Source organism: Carassius auratus, chromosome 5, assembly GCF_003368295.1.
Source record: "Carassius auratus strain Wakin chromosome 5, ASM336829v1, whole genome shotgun sequence".
Classification (NCBI taxonomy): Eukaryota; Metazoa; Chordata; class Actinopteri; order Cypriniformes; family Cyprinidae; genus Carassius; species Carassius auratus.
This window is the reverse complement of record NC_039247.1, coordinates 28,884,257-28,908,683: the sequence shown is the minus strand read 5'-3', so window position 1 is coordinate 28,908,683 and position 24,427 is coordinate 28,884,257. Positions and strand designations below refer to the sequence as shown.

General features: G+C 37.5%; 2 protein-coding genes across 4 annotated transcripts in view; one reads left to right on the top strand and one right to left on the bottom strand.

Annotated features, from left to right (window-relative positions):
* Positions 1-24,427, bottom strand: part of LOC113084639 (astrotactin-2-like) — a 479,964-nt gene that overhangs the window by 84,346 nt on the left and 371,191 nt on the right. For all 3 annotated transcript variants that reach the window (XM_026254924.1, XM_026254923.1, XM_026254926.1), the window contains 3 exons: positions 21,963-22,087; positions 20,203-20,307; positions 18,587-18,766 (listed from right to left, as the gene is read on the bottom strand). In XM_026254924.1, coding sequence (XP_026110709.1) covers positions 18,587-18,766; positions 20,203-20,307; positions 21,963-22,087 — 410 coding nt within the window. The remainder of the gene's footprint in view (positions 1-18,586; positions 18,767-20,202; positions 20,308-21,962; positions 22,088-24,427) is intronic.
* Positions 1,847-12,854, top strand: LOC113084671 (E3 ubiquitin-protein ligase TRIM32-like). Its single transcript, XM_026254931.1, has 2 exons — positions 1,847-2,201; positions 7,499-12,854. Exon 2 carries the CDS (start codon positions 7,504-7,506, stop codon positions 9,487-9,489), a length of 1,986 nt encoding a protein of 661 aa, XP_026110716.1. The 5' UTR covers positions 1,847-2,201; positions 7,499-7,503; the 3' UTR covers positions 9,490-12,854.

Sequence of the window (24,427 nt, the reverse complement as noted above, 5' to 3'; positions counted from 1 at the left end):
TTCCCCACTGTTTCAGATATACAAATCCGTGCGACATAACTTTGCAAAAGTCATTGCCAATATTGCTTTGAGATATGAAATTAAATTATTCTGTCCAGCTGTTGCTAATTTTGTTTTCTTCGCCCGGAGCACCTCTTTTCCAGTGTTGGGGAGTAACTAGTTACATTTAACGGAGTTATGTCATTTAATTACAAAATAAACGTCACTGTAATCTCTTACAGTTATTGCGGGAAAAAAGGTGTAATTAAATAAGTTATTTATGAAAATGTTAACAACTACAAAGAGGGTTACATTTGAACATTTGCACACGTTCAAAATACTGGAGACTCCTGGGAAAAATGCACAAAAAAACAAACACACAAAAAAAACATGTCTGCCGAAGAAATCAATAATATTCTGCCAATGAATGGATCAGTTTCTGTGGAAATTTAGCAACTTGCTTATTTTCTGAATAAATCAGCAGTTGTTGTTTTGTATTTATTTATTTATTTTTAAACTAATCAGTTGAATAAACGAGTCAATTATTGACTAAAGACTGTCACCTAGTGGTGTGACTATGTACTGCAGAAAAATACCCTACCATACATGCACAGACTTGAGGTCTGTCTGGAGCGTGCTCTCTCTCTATCTCTCTCTCTTTCACACACACACACACACACACACACACACACACACACACACACACACACACACACACACACACACACACACACACGTTTAACCAATTACATGCATGCACACATTTTAAATGTCTAAACTGATGTAAACATAATAATAATAATAATAATAATAATAATAATAATAATAATAATAATAACTCACCACACATATTGACAGCAACACTCTTACAATTAACAAGTAGACAAGAGAGGAATGATGATTACCCTATTCTCAGTCCTTCATTGTGAAAGTGGATAGTCTTTTGTCACTGTTTAATACTCCATGAGTGGACAGACGGGTAGCTTACTCCCTTTGTTTAGTCTCTATAAAGATCATGTTGCAGATGCTAACTCATATTCTTAACAATATCACAGCTCATGCAGACCCATCCTGGAAAGTGAATGGCTAATAACTGATTTCTCAATATAGTAAATGAATGGTATTTACAAATTATATATACATTTTTTGCCATCCTGGTGTGTCCTGTCACTGTCATGTTGGGAGAAAAACTAAACAACCATTAATTAAGAGATGAATGTGATGTGGCAAAGTGATATTTATATACATGGAGAAAACAACTGAAGAATCGTATAGGATTATGCTAAATATAAATAATGGGGGGAAAAAGAAACTGTATTAAATTAATTACTATAAAATACAGCATTGCTATTTTAATATTCAGACAATTCTGCAAACTCGTTTGATTACTAAGGTTTCTTCCCAATCTTTCCTTTCATTGTGAAATGATATGACCATATATGCAAAACCATATATGCAAGAAAACTCTTGACAAGCTGCATGTCATCTGTCGCCATTCAAAATAACTATAACGTAATGTAAATAATAATGTCCCCATCACTTTTTAGTACTGAAGTAGCTACTGTTAATATTATGTACGTTTACAGAGGGATACTTTCAGAAAGAGATCTGCTTCCATCTAGCGGTGGAGTATGATACTGCAGGGATCATTATTACACTTCTTCCCCCTTCTTTCATGCATCTGTAGGAAACTGTAATAAAGCATAATTTAAACATCTAAATAAATGTTTCTATTATCATATTTAGCATTTATTTCATATTTAGATTCTATTTCTTGGATTTCTAATATAATATAATTTAATATCATGCAGACTCTCAGTCCCGCGTTTACTTTTAATTATATCACAAATGTATATTTGCAAAAAAAAAAAAAAAAAAAGGATAATGTTTTCATTTTGCAACACTATAGGTGTTTATGTTCCCGGGGGTTCTCGTGCATCTCGGATCCACCCACGTGTTTCCAGCAGCAGCAGTCTAAAGTGCCACTGAAAAAGCTTTGCGCATCACGCAGGACAACGGCAGCCGCACATCTGATTCGTTCCTGCGCACATCAGTGTACAGACACGGAACGCGACTGCCCTCGCCGCGACCAACGAATCTCACCGGGGCGGGATTCTCCCGCCGTTATGACGTCAGCTCCGCAGTGTCACGCGCAGCCGCGCACACGCTGAAATGCGAGACGCGCCTCGTCACATTAAGTAAAAGCTGCTGTTGAACTGAAGGTAGGAAATCATGTAAAAATCAATAAGGAACCATGCATGAATGTTTTTAGCATGCACTTTGGATGTTGTGCACGTAATAGATAAGAATGACGAGACTCCGATCACAGTGTTTTGAAGCTCTGACCCTGTAAATCAACTGATTTACATGTAAATATTATTACAATCAGAATCTATATGATGATCTACGTTAGTGGGACTTTAAATATTGCATGCATTAAACTGATAAAAGAAATCACATGCGTGATCCAGACACCTGGTTATTTTGTAGTTAGCCACCTGGCTACCAAAACAAACACAAAACAGACTGTTGCTGGTGATTCATTATTATAAGTGTTGTATTAAGTTCATACATTCCATATTATTTGGACATTGTTGTCTTTTTTTAGTACAAATGTATGCTCATTAGGTAAAAATGCATTAGTAGGTGTGGTAGAACACAATCTGCTTCACCGCATGCCATCAGACTGCTTTTATAATGACATGACTTTCCCATGGTTTCCTTGAGGTAAGCCTCCTGTCCATTGTTCTGGACTGTACTAGCATGTTAATGGACAGTCCACTTTTATTTAGCAAGTTTACTTAAATTGTGTATGGATAATTTGATTTAACATAATTGGAGTGCATACATCTTATTTGGCTTTATTGAATTATTACATTATATCGGCCTTTTGTTAGTGTCTATATATTAATTTAAGTATTGGCTATATATATATATATATAAGACAAAAATAAATAAACAAATAAAACCTTATTGGCTATCCAATAATTAGGGTTGATTTGGGGGCAAATGTTCACACTGTACCTGGAAATAGTAGAGTGTACTCAAAGTTTTGTTTTTGTAATACTACTAAGAATTCACCCTCTTCTTCTTCTTCTTATATATATACTGGTTCATTATATACTATTTTACATTACAAACATATTTTTCTTAATTTCTTCACTTTCACCTTGCATCTCCAGTAAATCTGCATATCATCACTATGTAACCATTCACTCAACTCACGATTCAAATCGATTCACCATTTTGATTTCATTATTCAATTTAATTATTTTTTTTATGAAATTGAAGACATGAAAAGATGTCATTTTATTAGGCTATCGCTGCATGTTTCTTTGTGAAATTAAAATATAACAAAACAGCCGGGGCTCTCTCTCGTATGCGCCCTGTCAGGCGCAGCAGTCATTCTATTCTACATCACTCACCGATCAAATAAGGCTTTGACAGCCGCCAAAAAAAAAGATCAATGCAGAAAACCCCCTGGATTGGTTATATAACGTTGGACAGAATGGTGATCCGGCCATCACGTATATTCAGCGCGCACAAGGTAAACGTTTTGCAAACGTTTTTTAGAGAAATAAAAACAGGTCGACGAATCGATGCGCATATTTTGCATCAACGTATTTTTTGCGTCGACATCATCGATGACCTCGACGTGTTGTCCCAGCCCTAATTTAACGGTATTCACATCAGCCCTTCAAATAAAAGTAAATTTTTACATAAAGGCATTGTGCTAGAAATATTACTATTATTTAGTAGAATGTATGTGATACTGCTACTACTGTTGAAAAATAAAACCGTGGATTTTCATTGGTATCGTTACCGAATATTGAAATTTTTGTACCGGGACAACAATAGAACAAACTAAGGCTTTGTCTGTGCTCTTTACATTTAAAATTAGAGGCAACCACTGGATTTGAATCATGATCTTGTTTTTTGTTTTTAATCTAAATTAGACTGTATAATTACTTTAGTTCTGTAAAACTATAATAAATAAAACATCTGTACGAAACGGCAGACAAGCTGAATGAGACACAGATTCACTCTCTGACAGCAGGTGGCGCTTATGAATAGAGGTCGACCAATTGATCTGGAGATTTTTTATATTTTTCATTAAATCGGCATTGGCCAATTGTACCGCAGATTAGGCCGATTTATAGGCTGGTGCACAGCGGGCTCCCTCTGAGTCTGCGTGAGAGACGGAGCAGCTCACACTCTGCAACAAGTGCTTGTTCACACACAGCTTCAGCTAATTGCAGGGCAACACAGCCTTTTTTCGAAAGTGTAATTACGTTTTACCCTACTAGAATTGATGCTGGCAAGTTATCGTATTCATACTGTAAATGCAAGAAATCATTTGCATGCGAAAGTAGAAACATGTTCAAATCAGACGAAACTTCTGGGCTGATTATAACTTGCACGTTAACTTTCCTCATGAAATGTTTGTGTAGGTCCGACAATATCTAATCTCCACGATGTCATTGCTCACTCTTAAGCAGTTAGGAGTAGCAGGCTTTGTAATATGTGTGAAATCTTTTATTTTTGTTATCACTATGGCCATAGCTGACTTATGTCCAGTGTTTCCTATACATTGAGTGACTTGTGATGGCTCGTCACTATATCAAAACTGACCACCACAAATATTTTTTTAAATAAAATGAACGCTTCACGTTTCAAAATTAAAAAACAGCGCGGGTGTCATTTTAATTACGTCTTTTCTGTAATGCCTGATAAAGTAGCATTTGTGAGCAGCTTTCTTTTATTACAGCTGTTATCTCCGCTCCAACAGAACCTCCTGCTGGCAGAGAATTAATTTGCAGTCTGTGAGAGACACTGGTGTCTGTCAGTAAACATAAACAAAAACAAATACTTCATAACTGTTTTGAGAAGTTGCTTAAGTTAAGCTTAAGAGCCATGTATTATTAATCTTAATTGGGCTACTATTACCATCTTGTACCCTACAATAATAATTTGTTCAAACTCACTTTTATGAGATGAATGAGAAAGAGAAAAAAAAAAAAAAAGAAAGAAAATCAGCCAAACATATCGGCCAAAAAATCGCCATCATACAGTATAACGGCCATTGGCTGCCCTGATTTCTAAATATCGGCATCGGCATTGGCCACTGAAAAACCCTTATTGGTCGATTAAAGCAGAGGTGCACTTATGAACACATGCGTGAAACTTTGGTGTTTCGCCCTTTTTCTATCGTGTTTAATGATTTTAATTAATATGCATAAGGGAGAGAGAGAGCAAGAAGCGCTAGTGTTGTTTGAAGACTGTGAGTGTGCGCGCACAGCCGGGGCTCTCTCTCGTACGCGCCCTGTCAGGCGCAGCAGTCATTCTATTCTACATCACTCACCGATCAAATAAGGCTTTGACAGCCGCCAAAAAAAAAGATCAATGCAGAAAACCCCCTGGATTGGTTATATAACGTTGGACAGAATGGTGATCCGGCCATCACGTATATTCAGCGCGCACAAGGTAAACGTTTTGCAAACGTTTTTTAGAGAAATAAAAACAGGTCGACGAATCGATGCGCATATTTTGCATCAACGTATTTTTTGCGTCGACATCATCGATGACCTCGACGTGTTGTCCCAGCCCTAATTTTACGGTATTCACATCAGCCCTTCAAATAAAAGTAAATTTTTACATAAAGGCATTGTGCTAGAAATATTACTATTATTTAGTAGAATGTATGTGATACTGCTACTACTGTTGAAAAATAAAACCGTGGATTTTCATTGGTATCGTTACCGAATATTGAAATGTTTGTACCGGGACAACAATAGAACAAACTAAGGCTTTGTCTGTGCTCTTTACATTTAAAATTAGAGGCAACCACTGGATTTGAATCATGATCTTGTTTTTTTGTTTTTAATCTAAATTAGACTGTATAATTACTTTAGTTCTGTAAAACTATAATAAATAAAACATCTGTACGAAACGGCAGACAAGCTGAATGAGACACAGATTCACTCTCTGACAGCAGGTGGCACTTATGAATAGAGGTCAACCAATTGATCTGGAGATTTTTTATATTTTTCATTAAATCGGCATTGGCCAATTGTACCTCAGATTAGGCTGATTTATAGGCTGGTGCACAGCGGGCTCCCTCTGAGTCTGCGTGAGAGACGGAGCAGCTCACACTCTGCAACAAGTGCTTGTTCACACACAGCTTCAGCTAATTGCAGGGCAACACAGCCTTTTTTCGAAAGTGTAATTACGTTTTACCCTACTAGAATTGATGCTGGAAAGTTATTGTATTCATACTGTAAATGCAAGAAGTCATTTGCATGCGAAAGAAGAAACATGTTCAAATCAAACGAAACTTCTGGGCTGATTATAACTTGCACGTTAACTTTCCTCATGAAATGTTTGTGTAGGTCCGAAAATATCCAATCTCCACGATGTCATTGCTCACTCTTAAGCAGTTAGGAGTAGCAGGCTTTGTAATATGTGTGAAATCTTTTATTTTTGTTATCACTATGGCCATAGCTGACCTATGTCCAGTGTTTCCTATACATTGAGTGACTTGTGATGGCTCGTCACTATATCAAAACTGACCACCACAAATACTTTTTTAAATAAAATGAACGCTTCACGTTTCAAAATTAAAAAACAGCGCGGGTGTCATTTTAATTACGTCTTTTCTGTAATGCCTGATAAAGTAGCGTTTGTGAGCAGCTTTCTTTTATTACAGCTGTTATCTCCGCTCCAACAGAACCTCCTGCTGGCAGAGAATTAATTTGCAGTCTGTGGGAGACACTGGTGTCTGTCAGTAAACATAAACAAAAACCATACTTCATAACTGTTTTGAGAAGTTGCTTAAGTTAAGCTTAAGAGCCATGTATCATTAATCTTAATTGTGCTACTATTACCATCTTGTACCCTACAATAATAATTTGTTCAAACTCACTTTTATGAGATGAATGAGAAAGAAAAAAAAAAGAAAGAAAATCAGCCAAACATATCGGCCAAAAAATCGCCATCATACAGTATATCGGCCATCGGCTGCCCTGATTTCTAAATATCGGCATCGGCCAATGAAAAACCCTTATTGGTCGATTAAAGCAGAGATGCACTTATGGACACAGCTTTAATGTGCTGTTCAGAGGCAAGATGAAAAGAACCATGTAAACTTCTAAAAACAGTCAGTTCCCCTCAGAGATAAAGTCATATAAACTCCTACTCATACTGTATTGTGATTTGTTAGGCATCTCTACCAATTTGAATTTTCACATATTTGAATCGATTTTCGACTGACTCGCAGTTAATCGTTACATTCTCAATCATCACAAATGAGGTGATATACTCTGTCCACTAAAATGTTTCAGTTTATGCAGATAGTGAGAATAAAGTGGATCAAGTGCTTTTTGTGTTTTTGATTAAATAAACTGTAAACTAGGCCTTATCACAATTTCGACCTATAACAGATGTGTTTTTTAACTTGTTTACTGTGACGTAATGTAATGCACATCGAACACATAGACATGACTTTTCTCCTCCCCTGTAGGCACCATGGCCACACCAACGTCTCTTGATCCAGATTTGGTTCGGGAGGTGCTGGAATGCCCCATTTGCTTGGAGACGTACAACCAGGATCAGCTTCGACCCAAACTGCTGCAGTGCGGTCACTCAGTTTGTCGTCAGTGCCTTGAGAAACTCCTCGCCAGCACGATAAATGGCGTTCGCTGCCCCTTCTGCAGCAAGGTGTCTCGTATGAGCAGTATTTCCCAGCTGGCTGACAATCTCACTGTGTTGAAGATCATTGACTGTGCTAGTTCATGCGGCTCTACAATGGGTCTCATGTGCAAGTCTTGTAAAAACCGCCTGCCACGGCAGTACTGCAGTGACTGCAGCATTGTGTTGTGTGATATTTGTAAAAACGATGGCCACCAGTGTCAGGGTCATGTTGTACAGGCCATTCGCGTGGCTGCTGAACAGCGCCGGAAGGACATCAGTGGGAAGCTTCCTGACATGCGGGAGGCAATGGGAAATATTCAGAAGAAGAAGGCAGCTATTGACAATGTGACAAAATCAATCAAACTGAAGTATAAGGCTGTACAGCAGGAATATGCCAAGGCTGAGTTGCAGCTTCAAGAGGAACTTGGCCGCTCGCGCCGTGCCTTTGCCACCTCCTTGGCTGAAATAGAGAAACTCAATGCCCAGATACTGGAGGAGCAGACGTACCTGCTCAATATTGCTGAAGTGCAGGTGGTGTCAAGGTGTGACTATCTAACCATGAGGATCAGGCAGACGGATATTGCTCTACTGGAAGAAGCGAGCAACCATGAAGAAGAAGAGTTGGACTTAAAAACTAACTTGAATGTCATTCTGAAACTACAAGAACCTGAATTTGTTCAAATGGAGTGCTCGAAACCCCTGGACGTGGGGCAGCTGACCACAAAACCCTGCATTGTCAATGCAGAGGAAAAAGCTGGACTTGATTTCACCACTTCGACTGCCACCCTAGTTGACATTTACCGTGATATTGACATGGATACAGCAGTTGATGAAGCTGTCTGCGCTTCTCCCGGTAGCTTCAAGTCCAAGTCTGTTGACGGTGGTGGACCTTCTCCAGGAGCTTCTGGTGGGCAACTCTGTCAATTTGTGAAAAAGATGGGCTGCAAGGGCAATCTGCCGGGCATGTTCAATTTGCCAGTAAGCATTTGCGTCACGCCACAGGGTGAGGTGCTTGTGGCCGACCGAGGAAACTACCGCATCCAGATCTTCAACCGCAAGGGCTTCCAAAGGGAGATACGGCGCAACCCAAGCAGCATCGACAACTTCGTCTTGAGCTTCCTAGGTGCCGACCTGCCCAACCTCATCCCACTTTCCATTGCAATCACTGCTCAGGGCCTCATAGGTGTCACTGACAACTATGATAACTCCGTGAAGGTTTATACCACCGATGGCCACTGCATCGCCTGTCACAAGAACCAGCTCATCAAGCCATGGGGAATCGCGGCCATGCCTTCAGGCCAGTTCGTTGTGTCAGATGTAGAGGGGGGGAAGCTGTGGTGCCTAGCCGTGGATCGTAACGTAGGTATTGTGAATTACAACCGCTTATGTTCGGCTCTCAGGCCCAAATTTGTAACTTGCGACTCCTCAGGTACAGTCTACTTCACACAGGGTTTGGGTCTAAACATAGAGAATAGACACAACGAACACCACCTTGAGGGGGGTTTCTCAATTGGGTCGGTGGGAATGGATGGCCAGCTGGGAAAGCAACTCAGCCACTTCTTCTCAGAGAATGAGGACTTCCGATGCATTACCGGCATGTGTGTGGACTCTAATGGAGACTTGATCGTGACAGACAGTGGCCGTAAGGAGATACTACAATTCCCTAAAGAAGGTGGCTATAATATTCTCATTCAGGAGGGGTTAACATGCCCTGTAGGGGTTGCAGTTACACAGAAGGGACAACTGCTTGTCTTAGATTGCTGGGACCACTGTGTGAAGGTCTACACTTACTTGCAAAGGAGACGTTCCTCTACATGTTAAGATTGCTGTGTGGACAATATAGAAGACTTGTCACTTTTATGCAATGGCTTCATTATAAATATGTTTGTTTCTCAGTGATTTCTGACCTATGCCTTGCAGTGGCCAGGATCAGGGAGCTAAGCTGCAACCATTCACCACTGCCATGAAGCAACTGGATGATGACTTATGGGTATTATTATGAATGCTTTGGGCAAATGGATTTTAAAATTTAGCACAACTGATGGCAATAACTGAAAATTTTGTTCTTTATGTGTGCAAATAAGTTTTTTTTTTCCCTCTGTGATGCTGTACAGACATTAAGATGGTGGAGTTACTGAGAAGGTAATTTGTTTTATAGTTGTGTCATAAATAATATCAAAGGAATATTCTTGTTTTGATTCAAGTAAGGCTCAATCAAAAGGATTTATGGTCTAATGTTGATAATCACTAATGTGTTGACTTATTTATTTTTGGTGGTAACCAACATAATGCTGCAAGTCCTGCTGATTGAGCTTAACTTGTACTGAACCCAAAATATTTCTTGAACAGGAAGGATTTACATGGAAAATGTGAAACATGCTGACTCTGAACACTTCTGTGTGTGTCATGTTCATGTGTGGTTGTTGTAATGACTTCACAAAATGCCCTTACTATTAAAGTGCCCCTCCATACCTGAAGCCTCTGTCTGTAAAAGATTAAAAGATTTATTTAACAATACAAATCTTCTGTATAATAAAATACTGTTAGACTAAAGTACAATACAGTTGAAAAATGTTATTGTTACTACAGAGTTGTCTAATACTGCTTATTGTTTACTTGAATTGGTTTGTAGTGTACTCCAGTTTGTGATAGCATTACTCTGTTGCAGGAACCAAAGGCCTGTTAAATTCAGGAGATATTTACTAGCCTGTCATCAGAGTAACTGCAATAGTTCAACTGAAGCAGGGAAATGACTCCGCAGTTTACATGCTGTATTACACTGTATATTAAATTATGTTTTGCATTGAAGTGTCCTTGTATCTAAGAGATGGAAACTCTCCTGCTTGAATGCTGTAGAGAGCATTCAACTTTTATTTTTTAATGTGGGTTTGTTGGTTCAAGCGTGTGCTGGAGCAGATTAAGGCTATATAAAATATTCACGAATAGATTAGAATAGAAACCTATGATCACAATTTATAACACAACTCAAGTATGCATTGCATTCTCCGGGTTGCAAAGGATGACATAGTAGATGTTCGTGCAAAACATCTTTTATGTCAGACTCGGTTATCTCCTTTAGGTATTCAGCTACTGTCACTGGATTGCATGCAATATATCAAGTTGGCAATGCATTTCCATCTGCACATTTGTGTAAAGTATTTTTCTGGTTTTATTACATTTTAACAATGCATTTGTCTTTACCAACAGATGCAGACAGTCTGCATTGTCCTTATAGCAAATGCACTCCTCCTTCACAAGACATCCAGAGATACTAGTAATATACACTGTCAAGCCATTAGAAAAGAATGTAACTTAATTTTCAATGAGTTACCTGGCCATGTTAAGGCTTTTAAAGAAAACTTTAATTAATGCCTTTACACAGCACCACTGTGGGCAGAATTAAATTAATTAGATAATTATTATTGCTTTAACCATAAAGAAAAATACTTAAAGCAAACAAATTATGTTGAAATGCTCAAGAAAAGACACAAAGAAAAAGAAAATAATGTAACAAACACCTTTCATTCTCCTTTTGTTCTGTCAGTTTGTTAATCTAGTTTTGGCTGTTGTCTATCTATGGCCTTCTATATAATAATAATAATAATAATGTCCTGCTTGGCTTGGGTTATTGGGTATTGTGCTCATCCTTTTAATGGGGTCCCACTTAATGTCATTATATATATATATATATATATATATGTTTACCAGTATATACTGTCATCACCTTGATCTGTCTAGTCACTGACAAATTGATTTCCTGCTGGTTTCAATGTTCAATACCATGTACCTTTTCCAGTAAACACAGGAAAATGCAATCATCTTAATAAACAGCTTAATCAAGATATGCTAACCAAATCTGCATAATGGAAAAATAGCTAGAAGAATTATTGCTATTAAAGATCTGGTAAGCATCATATTGGATGCATAAAACAACATATGAAGAGTGAGTCCCAGGGGTCTGTACCATGATGGTGGCTGAACAAATTCGGGGTTACAGGCTTAGTTTTGAGTTGACAAAACCAAACCAGTCCGGCCAACTTTCTCTGTCAACTCAGGCTTGATCCCGAATTAATGGAGCAGGTGCACATGAAAGAGTGACCGTAATGAACAGCCAATCGCATGCCTTGAAACTGTGATTAACTTCTAATGAGAGAGTCAGTGTGTTTACTACCGAAGATTAAAAGATTTAACAATATGAAGAATTTAAACACATTTACAAGTGCAAACGATCCATCCATGAAAGAAGAAAAAATAAGTGCAAGTAAAAGTCAGTTTATAGAGTTGAAAATATTTATAGGTATAATAACACTTAAAAATCTAAGCCCATATGTAGTCTTGTTTAAAGCTATTGATTTATATTAATTTAAAATAAAAGCTTAATGATTTATTATTAAACTAATCTAGCTTTAGTAATAGATTAATGGTAGAATAATATAAATCATATAAAATGATTATAAAAGACAATCATTTCTAGAAATCAGACAATTTTATCTTTAAAAATCTTTACTAGCGTCCTTTAATTTGGAGTAAGAGAAACTGGAGAAGTGGCTTTATTGCGTCAGAGATGCATCACTTTTCTTGAAGCTGATTGGTCAAATTTTGGTTTTAAGATCTCTAACCAGAACATAATCTGCCCCGGAGCAGATTAGCTATGGAGTGTAAGTTACTAAGGCAATGAATGCCTCTAAAAACCAAGCCACTTTCATGGTACCTAAAACCAAGGATTGGTGCAAACTCAACGGAAACTTAACCTGGCTAGCCAGCTAAACCAGCTTCATGGTACAGGCCCCTGGTCTTTTGTTACATATTTTTACTTTTAGCAAACACAGAAAGCTCTATGCACAATGCAATATATATTTTTGTCCTTCTTTAATGAACAATTCAGTGGAAGACCATCACGAGTGATTTATTTTCCTTTTTTATGTGATGCCACTTGTTTATGACTTGTTGCATAAGTCACTTTTTAACATTACCCATCATACTTAAGGTCAAAGGGCCTAGAAAATGAGTATTTTCTCACACCATTGTGCTTTTGTCAGGGTTTGATGGCAGGAGATTCTGAATTGACATTACTATCATAAGATCTAAACATAATCATTGCATTGATGTTGGTATCAGTAAAATGAGTCCCAAATTTGTGTTTGTATTGTTCATGATCAGTTGTGTGCAATAAAATCAAGACCTGAGATTGTCTGTTCTTTTATGACTCCACCATCTTCGTTCACTGCAGCTTAATATTTTCCTAACTTAAACTGTATTAAAGATCTTTGCCTCAGTATACTGAATGAATGAATAAATAATCCATTACCAGGTCACCTGTTGGAAACTTTTAATTAAAAGTAAATTCAAGACTGTACACACATTTATAGTCTAGTCACCATGATTTCAAAGAAGTCTGTCAAAGGGTATATTTACAATCCCAATATCAGTTACTCAATATGTGACCATAGTCTCAATCTAATGCATCTATCATGGGTATTGATCCCTGGCTTTCAGATATAAGACATAAAGTATTTGTAGTTTGTAAAAAAAAAAAGTTGTCATTCATAACTGATCTCATAGTGAGGTCCTGAAAAAAATCAACCCTGAGAGGAAATATTCTGCCTGTGCTGGTTATGTATGTCATAGTATAATTGCTGGTGTTGTTTAGGGTTATGGAAGTAATGCGATCATCCCGTTTGACCCCCCAAGGCTGGTTCATTTGATTAGTGATCATTCGATCTGTGTCTCGCTCGGGCAAGGTTCATTTAGTCGTCCCTGGCCCGGTTGGAAGAGGTGGGCCAGAGCACAGTTCGTTTGGGCTCGGGCACGATATGCATGTAGTGTGAGCGCTAACTGTGCTGGAGTACAGAACAGTTACTGTTTTGGGTGCACTACTGTCATCATTACGACCGCAACCATATATTATTACTACTATTACTACACTACACTTTTTTCAGTTAATTTAATTCAATCAAGTATATTCATGTTAATTATTGGTCTGGTTCTCACCTTATTGATGAACTGGAATTAGTCTCCAATTTAAACTGCAAATTCTTTCATTAGGGCCAGCTGCCTCTGTAATAATTCTCTTATACTTACAAGTGAAGATCAAGGCACGGCATAAATAACAAATTTATCAGGCAGAATATTAACAAGAGTGTGTTTCTCTGTTATCTGGCACATGATGTAATTGTGCTCCGGCCTGGGAAATTTAGTGCAAGTGTGATCTAATAAGTGATCTTGTTAAGTGTGATAACAATAGACTATTATTACAAATTGTAATATGTTTAATATTTTGTCTCAATTTAACATCCATCAATTCTCCAAATCGCTTATTTGTAGGGTTGTAGGGTCGGTTATATTAAACTTTGTTATTATATTATGTAAAATGTAATATAAATGTAAAATGAGCAAGAAATGACCATGCACAAATAAAGCTGCAGTATGGAGGCCTACTAGAAGGCCCTATGTAGTTTAAGTGAAGAAAGGATCTCAAGTGTAGTTCAGGCAGACCAAGGCATGACAGCCGGCATCAGCTGACGCTCAGAGTCTGAACCCCTCAGAGAAAAGCCTGTCAAAATAATGTTCAGGACCTCTACAACATCCTTAATAAAACATAGTGCTCCTGACTGAACTTTTCATTGGGGAACAATTTTGTTCTTCTCTGAAAGAGGTTTATTTGTTTTAACAGTGATTTATCGAGATGCCTTTTTGGATGATCCATTACTATATGAGCTTACGAGTCGGAATAAGGAGAGTTTTAAACATTGATTTGTAGGTGTTTGCTCAATGGTGAGGTTTAAACTGGATAAAGTACATATATGCCCTGTCCGATTTCCAAATGCTTTCAGCTAATAATATATTTTTTGATTTTTAACCAAAAATATCCAGCTTTAAATGTCCAATATCAGTCTTTATTTTTACCGAAAAGGTGGACACTATCAGAGGCCAGTTCTTTTTACTACACATACACAACTTGCCACAGCCTGCATGCAATACTTTGTCCTTCCACAGAAAGTGCTGTTCAAAATTATTTAAGGGCAGATGACATGCCTTTTTTATTATTTAATCTTCCACGAGGTTCACTTATAAATGTTAGTTTAGTTTTTTAACAATCAGTTAAAACTTAACCATCTAACCCAACACTGGGGTCCTTTGGAAGGCTGTGCAGAGACAAACACACAGTCTGTCAACTTGTACATTCCTATTGCGAGAAGTGGCTCAAGCATGTGGAGTAAGTCAGAAATAGGACAGGACTATGTACTTTATGCAGTGTAAACAGCACCATTGAGTGCCATTATAATGGATTCTATTTTGCTTTATATTGATCTTAGGGCAACAACCAGTTGAACTTGCAGGATGTTTCAGTGGCACAATTACCTCATGACCATCCTGGTTCCCAGGTTGGATGGTCTTCCTGGCAACATCAAATTCAGGCTTGGGTGATCTGGTCTGAGGCTCTTAGGGCCCTGACAGTTCCCCTCTGTCCAATTCTAACTAAACACACAGTACCTACAGTACAGTAGTATAAAATATATATAAAGTAATTTGGAGGATGAGACTTTAGAATAGGGAACACATATTCACTACTAACTAACAGTTTTCCTTCAACAAATGCCAAATTTGCTGCTTTTTAATAGTAAGGTAGTAGTTTATTTTAGGTTCGGGGTAGGGTTAAGGGAATTAGAATATGGTCATATCTTTTTAAAAACATTTCACATCTTGTTTCATTATCAGTATCCTGCTCTAAAATGAGTGCTGATTGTAATGGTTCTGAGTCATAAAAAGCACTCCTTAGGATATGAATCAGGAGATCAAGCTCACAGCGAAAAATATCACGTCTTTTTGAACGCTTTTTGCTTTCAGGAATAAAACTGCTCTGCACACATATGTAGATATATCAGCATGATTGTGCCAATGAGAGAACATGACCTATTCTCATACCACAATCCTGATGTGAAAATGAGGTCTATGCATGAGCCTTACAGAAGCATTACATTGAAATCCTTCAATCTTTCAGGGTCATGTGGCCTCCTACCCGAAGGAACTCCACACGAAGCCAGAGATTTACCTATCCAATCTTTGTTTTTTTTGTTTTTTTTTTCTCTTATCTCAAGAAATATCTGCGTCCACACGAAACCACAAAACCAACACAAAACGATGTAATAAACATACCAGACCAGCATGTAGTGCTGTAATTGTGCCAGAGATATACACTAAAATGGAGATGATGACTTGGACCATGCTCATAAACCTTGCGCGCAGTATACAAAAGAACATGGAACAATACATTTATTAATCTGTGATAATGTTAGTAAATAAAAGACAATCGTTCAGTGTTTGTTCATGTTTTTGTTGCTGTTACGTGATGTAGTGGTGTCAGACTAGGGGTGACACGTGGGCTGACGATGTCAGCATTTATACAGATTCGCTGTCCAGACGAAAACAGAAGGGAGGTGTTTTCAGATTTATCCACTCTGGGACCCGGTTTCCAAAAGTTTCAATCTCCCAAAACGGATCAGTGTGAATGAAACGCCTATACGATTCCACAGTTTGAGAACCATTTTAAACCTTTCCCAATATGCTGATCTTCGCAATATATTGCTCACCATCTACAGCAATCTCTCTATACACCTTTCTGTTTAACTGTCTCTTGCAACCAGAGATGTGCAAAATAAAAACTTGTTATTCTTTATTTATTTTTCACAATAGTAGGAAATAAATTGAAAATGCAGTTGTTTTGTCCAAAAACACCCCCGCCAATTTTATTCAGTAGTATTATGTCAAAAATACTGTTTGGCATTCATGAAAAGATGATCATATTATGATGGAAATGTGGTTTAAGCTGACTAAAATGTTTGTATGCAATGTTATTTTTATTTTATTATTATTTGTATTTTTTTCTCCACAAGTTTTAATCATTTTGGTTTCAATCGTTCTGTTTGACAGTACAATTTTGGACTGTAGAAAATACTGATGTGTTGATTAGCTCTACAGTGTTTCCCAACCCTGTCCCTGGAGGCACATTTTCAAATTCTTCCCAATCAGATCGGGGAGACATCCAAAATGTGTACTGTTGATGTGCCCCCAGGAACAGAGTTGCGAAACATTGGTTTACTGAATCCTGTACAACATTTCTTATGCATGAAACTATTATGGAAAAGGGCTCAGTGCACAAGTCTGTGTAAAGAACTCTGTGGTGATTCAACATCTAGAAACTACTGTATTTCAAACCAGGAATGACAGAAATGTTAGTGAATTGCAGTAGGGAATTGCTCTGTTATTTAACAGTTGATTATATTTTATTTTTATGGTATATAGACCTATTTATCTATGATTGCAGAGGTTGCTAATCCTGCTCCTGGAGAACAACTCTCCTGCAGCGTTCAGATCCAAATCTCCAGGTAGAGGTTTGCTACCAAAGTTCAATGGTTCCCAACCGCATTCCCAGAGCCCCAGACACTGCGCATTTTGCAAGTCTCCTTTGTCTGACACCCATTTCAAGTGCACAGTTTGTGATTGCTGTTTAATAATCATTTGAAACCCATTTGGCTACTATAGTAGTAATGGAAAGATTTATCCTGAACTCTCTCATGAAAACTATCCCATAACAATTTTTTAAATATGTAAGTAAACTATTTAAAAAGCAATATGTTTATGACATTACGCTGTACACACGTCAGACAAGCAGTTTGAAATATGGATGGATGGAAGATTCAGCTGCAGGAGCCATTTTCTGGTGAGATACCAGAATTCATTTAACACAACCCTCACAGTACATTATGGGTATTTTCTAGCCACTGAGTGTACATCGATTGTACGTTTGTTCTTTCGATGCATTATGGGATTGAATGAGTGCACTCAATAACATTCACTCTGGCAGGAGTTCTCAACTCTGGCCTTCGAGGTCCACTTTTCTGCATAGTTTAGCTCTAATCAAACACAACTCTACAAGCTAATTTAAGGGCTGCGTTTACACTTGGCATTCACATGCAATCACCATGATCTGATCAAGCAGATCGGATCATCAGTCAATCAGCAGATGGCATGTTTACACTTGGCAACATCAACTGACTTATCTATCTGAATAGTTGATCGGATCTCTTTCCTGTGCAATATTCAAATAAGTCTGACACTTTGTCTACTCTGAGACAAAATACTGTAGAACCCATTATAATCAGTTTTGGTGTCTACAATGGATGTGGTGCAGTGCGACACGACAAATACCCAACAGTAAAGTGTTGCCTCGTCCTATTTCTGACGTGCTGACACAAAGTTGCGGTGCAATAATTGTCACGTCCGGTGAAGGTATGGTGTTAAGTGTTCATTTCTCATTAACGATCCACGGCCTGGTGACCTCCATTTTTCTTCTGACAGTTTGGGAGAGAGCGGGGCAGGGTTTTGTATGATGTCAGTCTGAGAATGCGGACACAATGGCTGGATTGCATTTACATTACAATGAGATCCGATCACAGTATGTCCCCGATTACCTCTGGACCAGGACACACTGATGGGATAACATTTCGATCAGAAGCGCGTTTACACTTGACATTTCAATGTGCATGTGGACAACATCCGGATACAGGTCACATGCTAAGCAAGTTTGAGCAAGTTTGGAACTAGACTCTGCAGGAAAAAGGACCTCGATGGGCATCCCTGCCATAGGCCTTCTGGATTTGTATTTGTTGTGTCAAGAGTTGGTTGTTGACTCAGAGGTCATTCATACTGTATGAGTATACCATATTTAAACAATATGAGTGAACTCAAATCTTTCACATGTCCAGAACCCACTGGTGTAATTTCTGATGTTCAGCACAGAGCATTTTACTGCAGGAACATAAATGAACAAACCCCATGAAATAAAGTGAGTTTGTTTTATTTGTATGTTATGATTCCTATCTTGACCTTCTCCTTGACTCTTTTACCTCCGTCTTACCTTTCTGGTACTGGAGCCAGAGTTGTTGCTGGGACTTCTTGCTGGGGAAGTAGATGTTGCAGGTGAGCTCAGAACCGTACAGTGCTTCAGAGATGTAATGGCTGCCGTACTGCTGAATAAACGCAAGCAACTCATCCCGTGAGCTGTCTGACGTCAGGGATTTCAGCACCTTTGAGAAATCTGTCCAAAGCACCAGCACACATACAGAAACAATTAATTTCTTATATTGAGAAAATCTTTGATTTATGATTGTTGTATATTTCTTGCCTGTCACCAGACCTTTTAAGAGGTCAGTGAAACTTGCTGTATTACGCCTACAATTCCAGTACTTTGACAGTGATATAATGCCTTTTCCATTTTTCAGTGCCATTGTTCCAGAAGTGTTTTATCTCATTCATTTTCAATGAAAACCTATCCAGCTTATTTTTAATGTAAAAGCAGGCACGGCCATTTTTTAACCTGAATGTGCAAGGCTTCCAGTTTCAGCCGCTTCCAGTTATTATTACAGTATAAAAACAGGCCGTTACATTGCTTGATGTTACAAACTACTGTTTATCATCACGTTATTAACGTAATCATTCACACATATTTTACTGTTTAACACTTAATTTTATTAAGTTATTTATCTATAACAAATATTGAAAATGAAAATCTCAAACATTCACTCAACAAGAGAATATTAGGTCTTTGTTTAATGTTCCTCATGCTGTTCTAAACTGGTGTGTGTGATTGACTTTCATCTGTGGACCACAAAATATATTTTGAAAATTGTCCCTTTTTGTCCAATCTTTGTCATACTGACTTTCAAAATATGCTAAATAGTGCCTTATCTGTTTGTGCTACTGACCAGTTCTTCTTTTCTAGAGTGTATAGTTTTTATATCACATTCGTTTAAAGCAGCTGAAGAAAGACATTGTGACTTTACATCAGCTCAGTGTGAGAATTAATAGAAGTTCGATTCTCATACTATGACTTTATAGGACTTTTACAGATGCAGTGGGTATGAAAGGATATGTCTTCACATGCCATTATTATTATTATTATTAATATATATATATATATTTTTTTTTTTTTTTTTAATAAGCCTTGTTTAGTGACTTTCACTGTAACCATTTTTAAAAACATGCCTGAGCAATTGAATGAGAATCTGATAGTCTCAATTCAGCATGGACTTGTTTTCTAATTATTCTCAACATGCTGCCCTTTCTTTCTAAATATCTTGTATTAAAATCTACGACAGTGCCAAGTTTTTGTCCTCAGAGGCAATGCCGCTAAGTACTTTTATTAATAGTGTAAGTATGTTTGTAACAGTTTAACACTATTATGAGACCAAGTGTCTTTTTGTTGGAGTGCCAAATTTTCATGAATTTAATATTATGTAAAGAAAACAAAGTCAAGCTGAATATATGAGTCTTCTGAGTTTGTCACCATTCCAATCACAGCAGTTAGCAAATTTACTTGCATGTTACATAGGACAAAAATCATATTGGTTTGGAATGACATGAGGGTGAATATAAATGTTTCATATTTTGAGTGAATTAACCCTTTTAAGTATACATGGGCTGAACATATACACACAGGGGAAGGAGGAGTTGTTTGTGTGGTTCTCGTGGTACCTGTAGACAGGGTGATGGCACTGAGCTTCACTCTATACAGGTTACTCCGCACTCTCCACTGTTGCATCATGGGGTATCCTGTGGCTTCACTGAACTGAGCATCTCCTGTAACACAGACACACATAAATGGGCACTTCTGCAACTTTATTAATAGCTACATTTCAGACATGAACAGTTTCCCATGAGACACAGGGGTTTTACTCAAGGAGGTGCTTACTGGCTCGAAAAACTGAATACTCCACTGAGCCTCTTCTAAAAACCAAAAAAAAGTGTGCTTAAATGCATTGCATGTGCAGTTGTAGTGAAATTCTATATCTATATCTATATCTAGCATTTAAAATAAATTTAAACTGTAATTTTTCTTCTAATTTGAAATAATATTATATAAGGGTTTTCTGTTCACACTTAAGTGTATTCTTTTAAAATATACTATTTAGAAGTCTCCTTTAAATGTATAAGTGTAGTTAATTTCACAAGAGGCTGCATTCATGCATTTATTTCTAGATGTTGCTAACATGCTTAGCACGCTCTTGCAGTTATATAATCTTCTGTTTTAGATTCTTGTGCTTTCTAAAGTCGGATGGTTTATGATTTGCTGTTAATATTTTTACATTTGTCAGAATAATAGCAATCATTAACATTTTAGACAGTTAGGCCTGTAGTTTTCATCTTCGGTGTGAACGAGCATTTACATCAACCGGTTTATAAAGTTCAAAAGTTAACACATTTCTCATTAAATGTCAGTATGAAGATTAGACCCTTTGGACCAATAAGGAACAAAGCTTGAGCTTTCCTGTTTTCAAAAACACTTTCTGCTTATCCTTTTTGTATGGTGTGGGATGACAGCAGCAGGCCATTCAAAGCACCGCATCAATCGTATCATGTTTTTTTTTTTTTTTCATCTCATGCTGAGAGATGATCTAATAATGGTTTAAATCTCATATGAACTACTGCAGCGAGCATTAACAACTCTCCACTCTCACTCCTGGAAAAAAGACAAGCTGTTATTGAATTAGCCACTTGTCATTGGAGCCCGCATTTGTGTGGAGTCCACATTAGAAAGAACCGGAGTAAAAACAAATAAATGAAAGGACAGCTCTGAATTGGAGATGTGATCAAAAGCGATATGAGGAGGAAATGAAGGCTTTCTGCTCCGCTGGTTTCTCTGAGACAGAGAGCGGCCGTCCACTGAGCTGATGCTATGATTACTGTCAGTTCCTCATGTTATGTTCTGTTTTAAAGGGGATTCATCATGAGAATCAGACATTTGCTTGTTCTTTGAACCCAGTGAAACTGTGAGGAAAGAGCATGAGAGAAAGATGAAATAAACCTTGTCCACGTCTCTCCCGCACGGTCACATACGTGTTTCGGAGCTCTTTTCCCATTCTGCGCAAATGTCAGCAAAAGCCAGGACTCAAACTATCCATTTTAGACTATATATTTAATCACATACCTGAGGTTGGTTCGTTTTCAGCATTTGTCTTAGTAAAAACTAGACATACCAACCCTGAATGAATCAGTTGGCCTGGTTCAACCAGGAGTCATAGACATTTGTTGACATTTCGTTGCTTACAAAACTTAACCATCTTCTAACATTATAAGTGGACCTCAGGGAAAAGAGTGTGAAAGTGTAAATAGGACGCCTTTAAAGCAACAGTCCCTCAGAGGACAAGAGGAAATGTGTTGAGTTTTTGTGCCATCGAGGAAAATCGAATCACATTTGCATGTCCCCCAGTTGTCCTGTGGTGTGTAAGATTCACCTGAGAGCAGCTGCAGGTTTGGCAGAGGCTCTGACAGAACTCCTCGGCACTGCTCCTCCACCGGAAGAGGAATCACCATCAACCCATCGGCCAGCTGAGGAAAATCCTTGATGAAGTTATTATCCCTGAAATTCACACATAAATGAGGATAAAACATCAGACATATATTAGACAGTTTTGTTGTTGTTGAGTTTGGAATGCTGATACAGATTTCTTACAAAAACTTGAAGCTGGGATATATTGAAGAGCTCTTGATATTTTTAATCAGCAACTGCACCTTTATTAGGACACAACCGTGAACTGTGATTTACAACTAGACTAGACATTGCTAGGAGACTGTGATAAGGAAGGAGCATTTTAAATGTAAAAATTAAAATTACATTTATGCATTTAGCAGACGCTTTTATCCAAAGCGACTTACAGTGCATTCAGACTATCAATTTTTACATATTATGTGTTCCCGGGGAATCGAACCACCAACCTTGCACTTGATAGGCAGTGCTCTACCAATTGAGCTACAGGAATACAATTTTACCGGACAAAATTTTAGATAGTGGTGATGGGAAGTTTGATTCATTTCTGTGAACTGATTCTTTGGGGGAATTTGTTTCAATGAGCCAGTAAAAAAAAATAAAAACTACAGTTTCTTTATATAATCACGCAATGATGTAACATGCTGTATACGCCATGCTATTATTAAAATTACCAGTAATGACTTGTAACACAGATGTCCAAAGCATATAATATGAATAAACCAGTCTTAAACAACTCATCTTTGACATAAATCATGAGAAACCATAAAGAAGTCTGCTCGATTCAAGCAAGTCCACTACGGTTTCTCCAGTTCAGTGATCATGTGACACGATAAGCACTGTAACCATTAACCAACGAATGACTCAACTTTCAACTATACCACTACTGTTAACTCAACTACGCCCATCAGATCACCCTTTCCAAAAATGTTTTATTTGTACATGTTGTTAATTTGTTTTCCCTCCGCAGAAGGTTTTCATGTCCGACACGTACGATAGATACTGTTCAGTCTGATTTGGTGAACTGGTTCATCCAAAAAAAAAAAAAAAAAACCTGAAGCCGTGTTTTACCAGTAGCCCATTACTAGAGAAAATAATAAACTTTGTGGTGTTGTGCTGCTTTGCTCTCATATATGCAGAACAAAAAAAAAAAAAAAAAAAAAAAAAAAAAAAAAAAAAAAAAACAACAACATATTTTAAAGTTGTCATGCAAAGATCATTATTCAGTAGACATTTAGTTCATGTCACATCAGGACCTTTTTAAGGTGGCTGGCTACTGCCTGTACAGACTGGCAAACATAGGCTAAAACTACAATTCCTCAACTTGGATTTCAGAGATTGTTGGTGGAATTGTATGCGTGTGTGGTCTTGGTACTCCCGTACGTTATGAGGACCAAATGTATAGTAATACCACTTTTACTACACACTTATACATACATAAGTACAGTAATACAAGTAAATATTGATCTTGTGGGGACATTTTTTGGTCCCCACAAGTAAGCAAGCTTATAAATCATGCAGAATTAAGTGTTTTGAAAATCTACAGTAGTTTTGAGTGAGGGGTAGATTTTAGCTTGTACAGTAAAATCCTTAACGCCTATGTGATGTCCCCATAAAACATGGAAACCTGTGCGCGACCGTGTGAAAGAAACAGCAGATAAAAACAAATTATCTTTGACTCAAATAGAAATGGCAGCTGAGTAAATGCGAGCTTACTGTTATCCTCCAGTAAAGGTATTTAAACAATGTCTGTGTGCATGTCTTATTGTAGTTATATTATACAGTCTAATTAGCCACCAATTAAAACCCCTCTTCAAACATCTCTTTTATTGAGGTTTCTCTTTATGAAACATTTATAGCAAACAAAATTTTGATTAGCCTCAGTCTGTAAAAGACATCTTTTATTGAATAATTTTCAAAACAGATCAGAAATTCCATAGCCATTGTAAGATTCACAGGTCACAGGGTCACCAACTCCTCCTGAAAACTGATTGGTCCCTGTTGAGTGCCAACCACTGTACATGCCTATCACTTACTAGTTCAAATGATTTATTTTCACTAAATTTCATTGTCATTTGAAGTAAGTAGTTAGCTTCTAGTGAGAATTTGTCCCCAAATTAAAGTGCAGCCATTTAATACGCAAACTTATTAAATTCAGTTTAAATAACTGAATGGAAATAGGTTTGAAAACAGGATATTTCAGTATCACACATTTTCTGAGTTAATTTCTAATGCTGCGGATATGTAATATTAAACACCTTGCAGTTATTTAAAATGACTTTTTGCTCTCTTTGTCTAGAGATGACAGCAATATCTATATGGAAGAGATGGATACTCATCCCCCACTTTCAGGAGCTATTACAGCTTCTGCTGATGGTTCTGTATGCCTGTTTTCATTATTCGTGTCACATGCTCACTGAAGATGTCTTCAAA

Coding starts and splice junctions, on each gene's coding strand:
- LOC113084671 (XM_026254931.1), top strand. CDS start 7,504: ATGGCCACACCAACGTCTCTTGATCCAGATTTGGTTCGGGAGGTGCTG.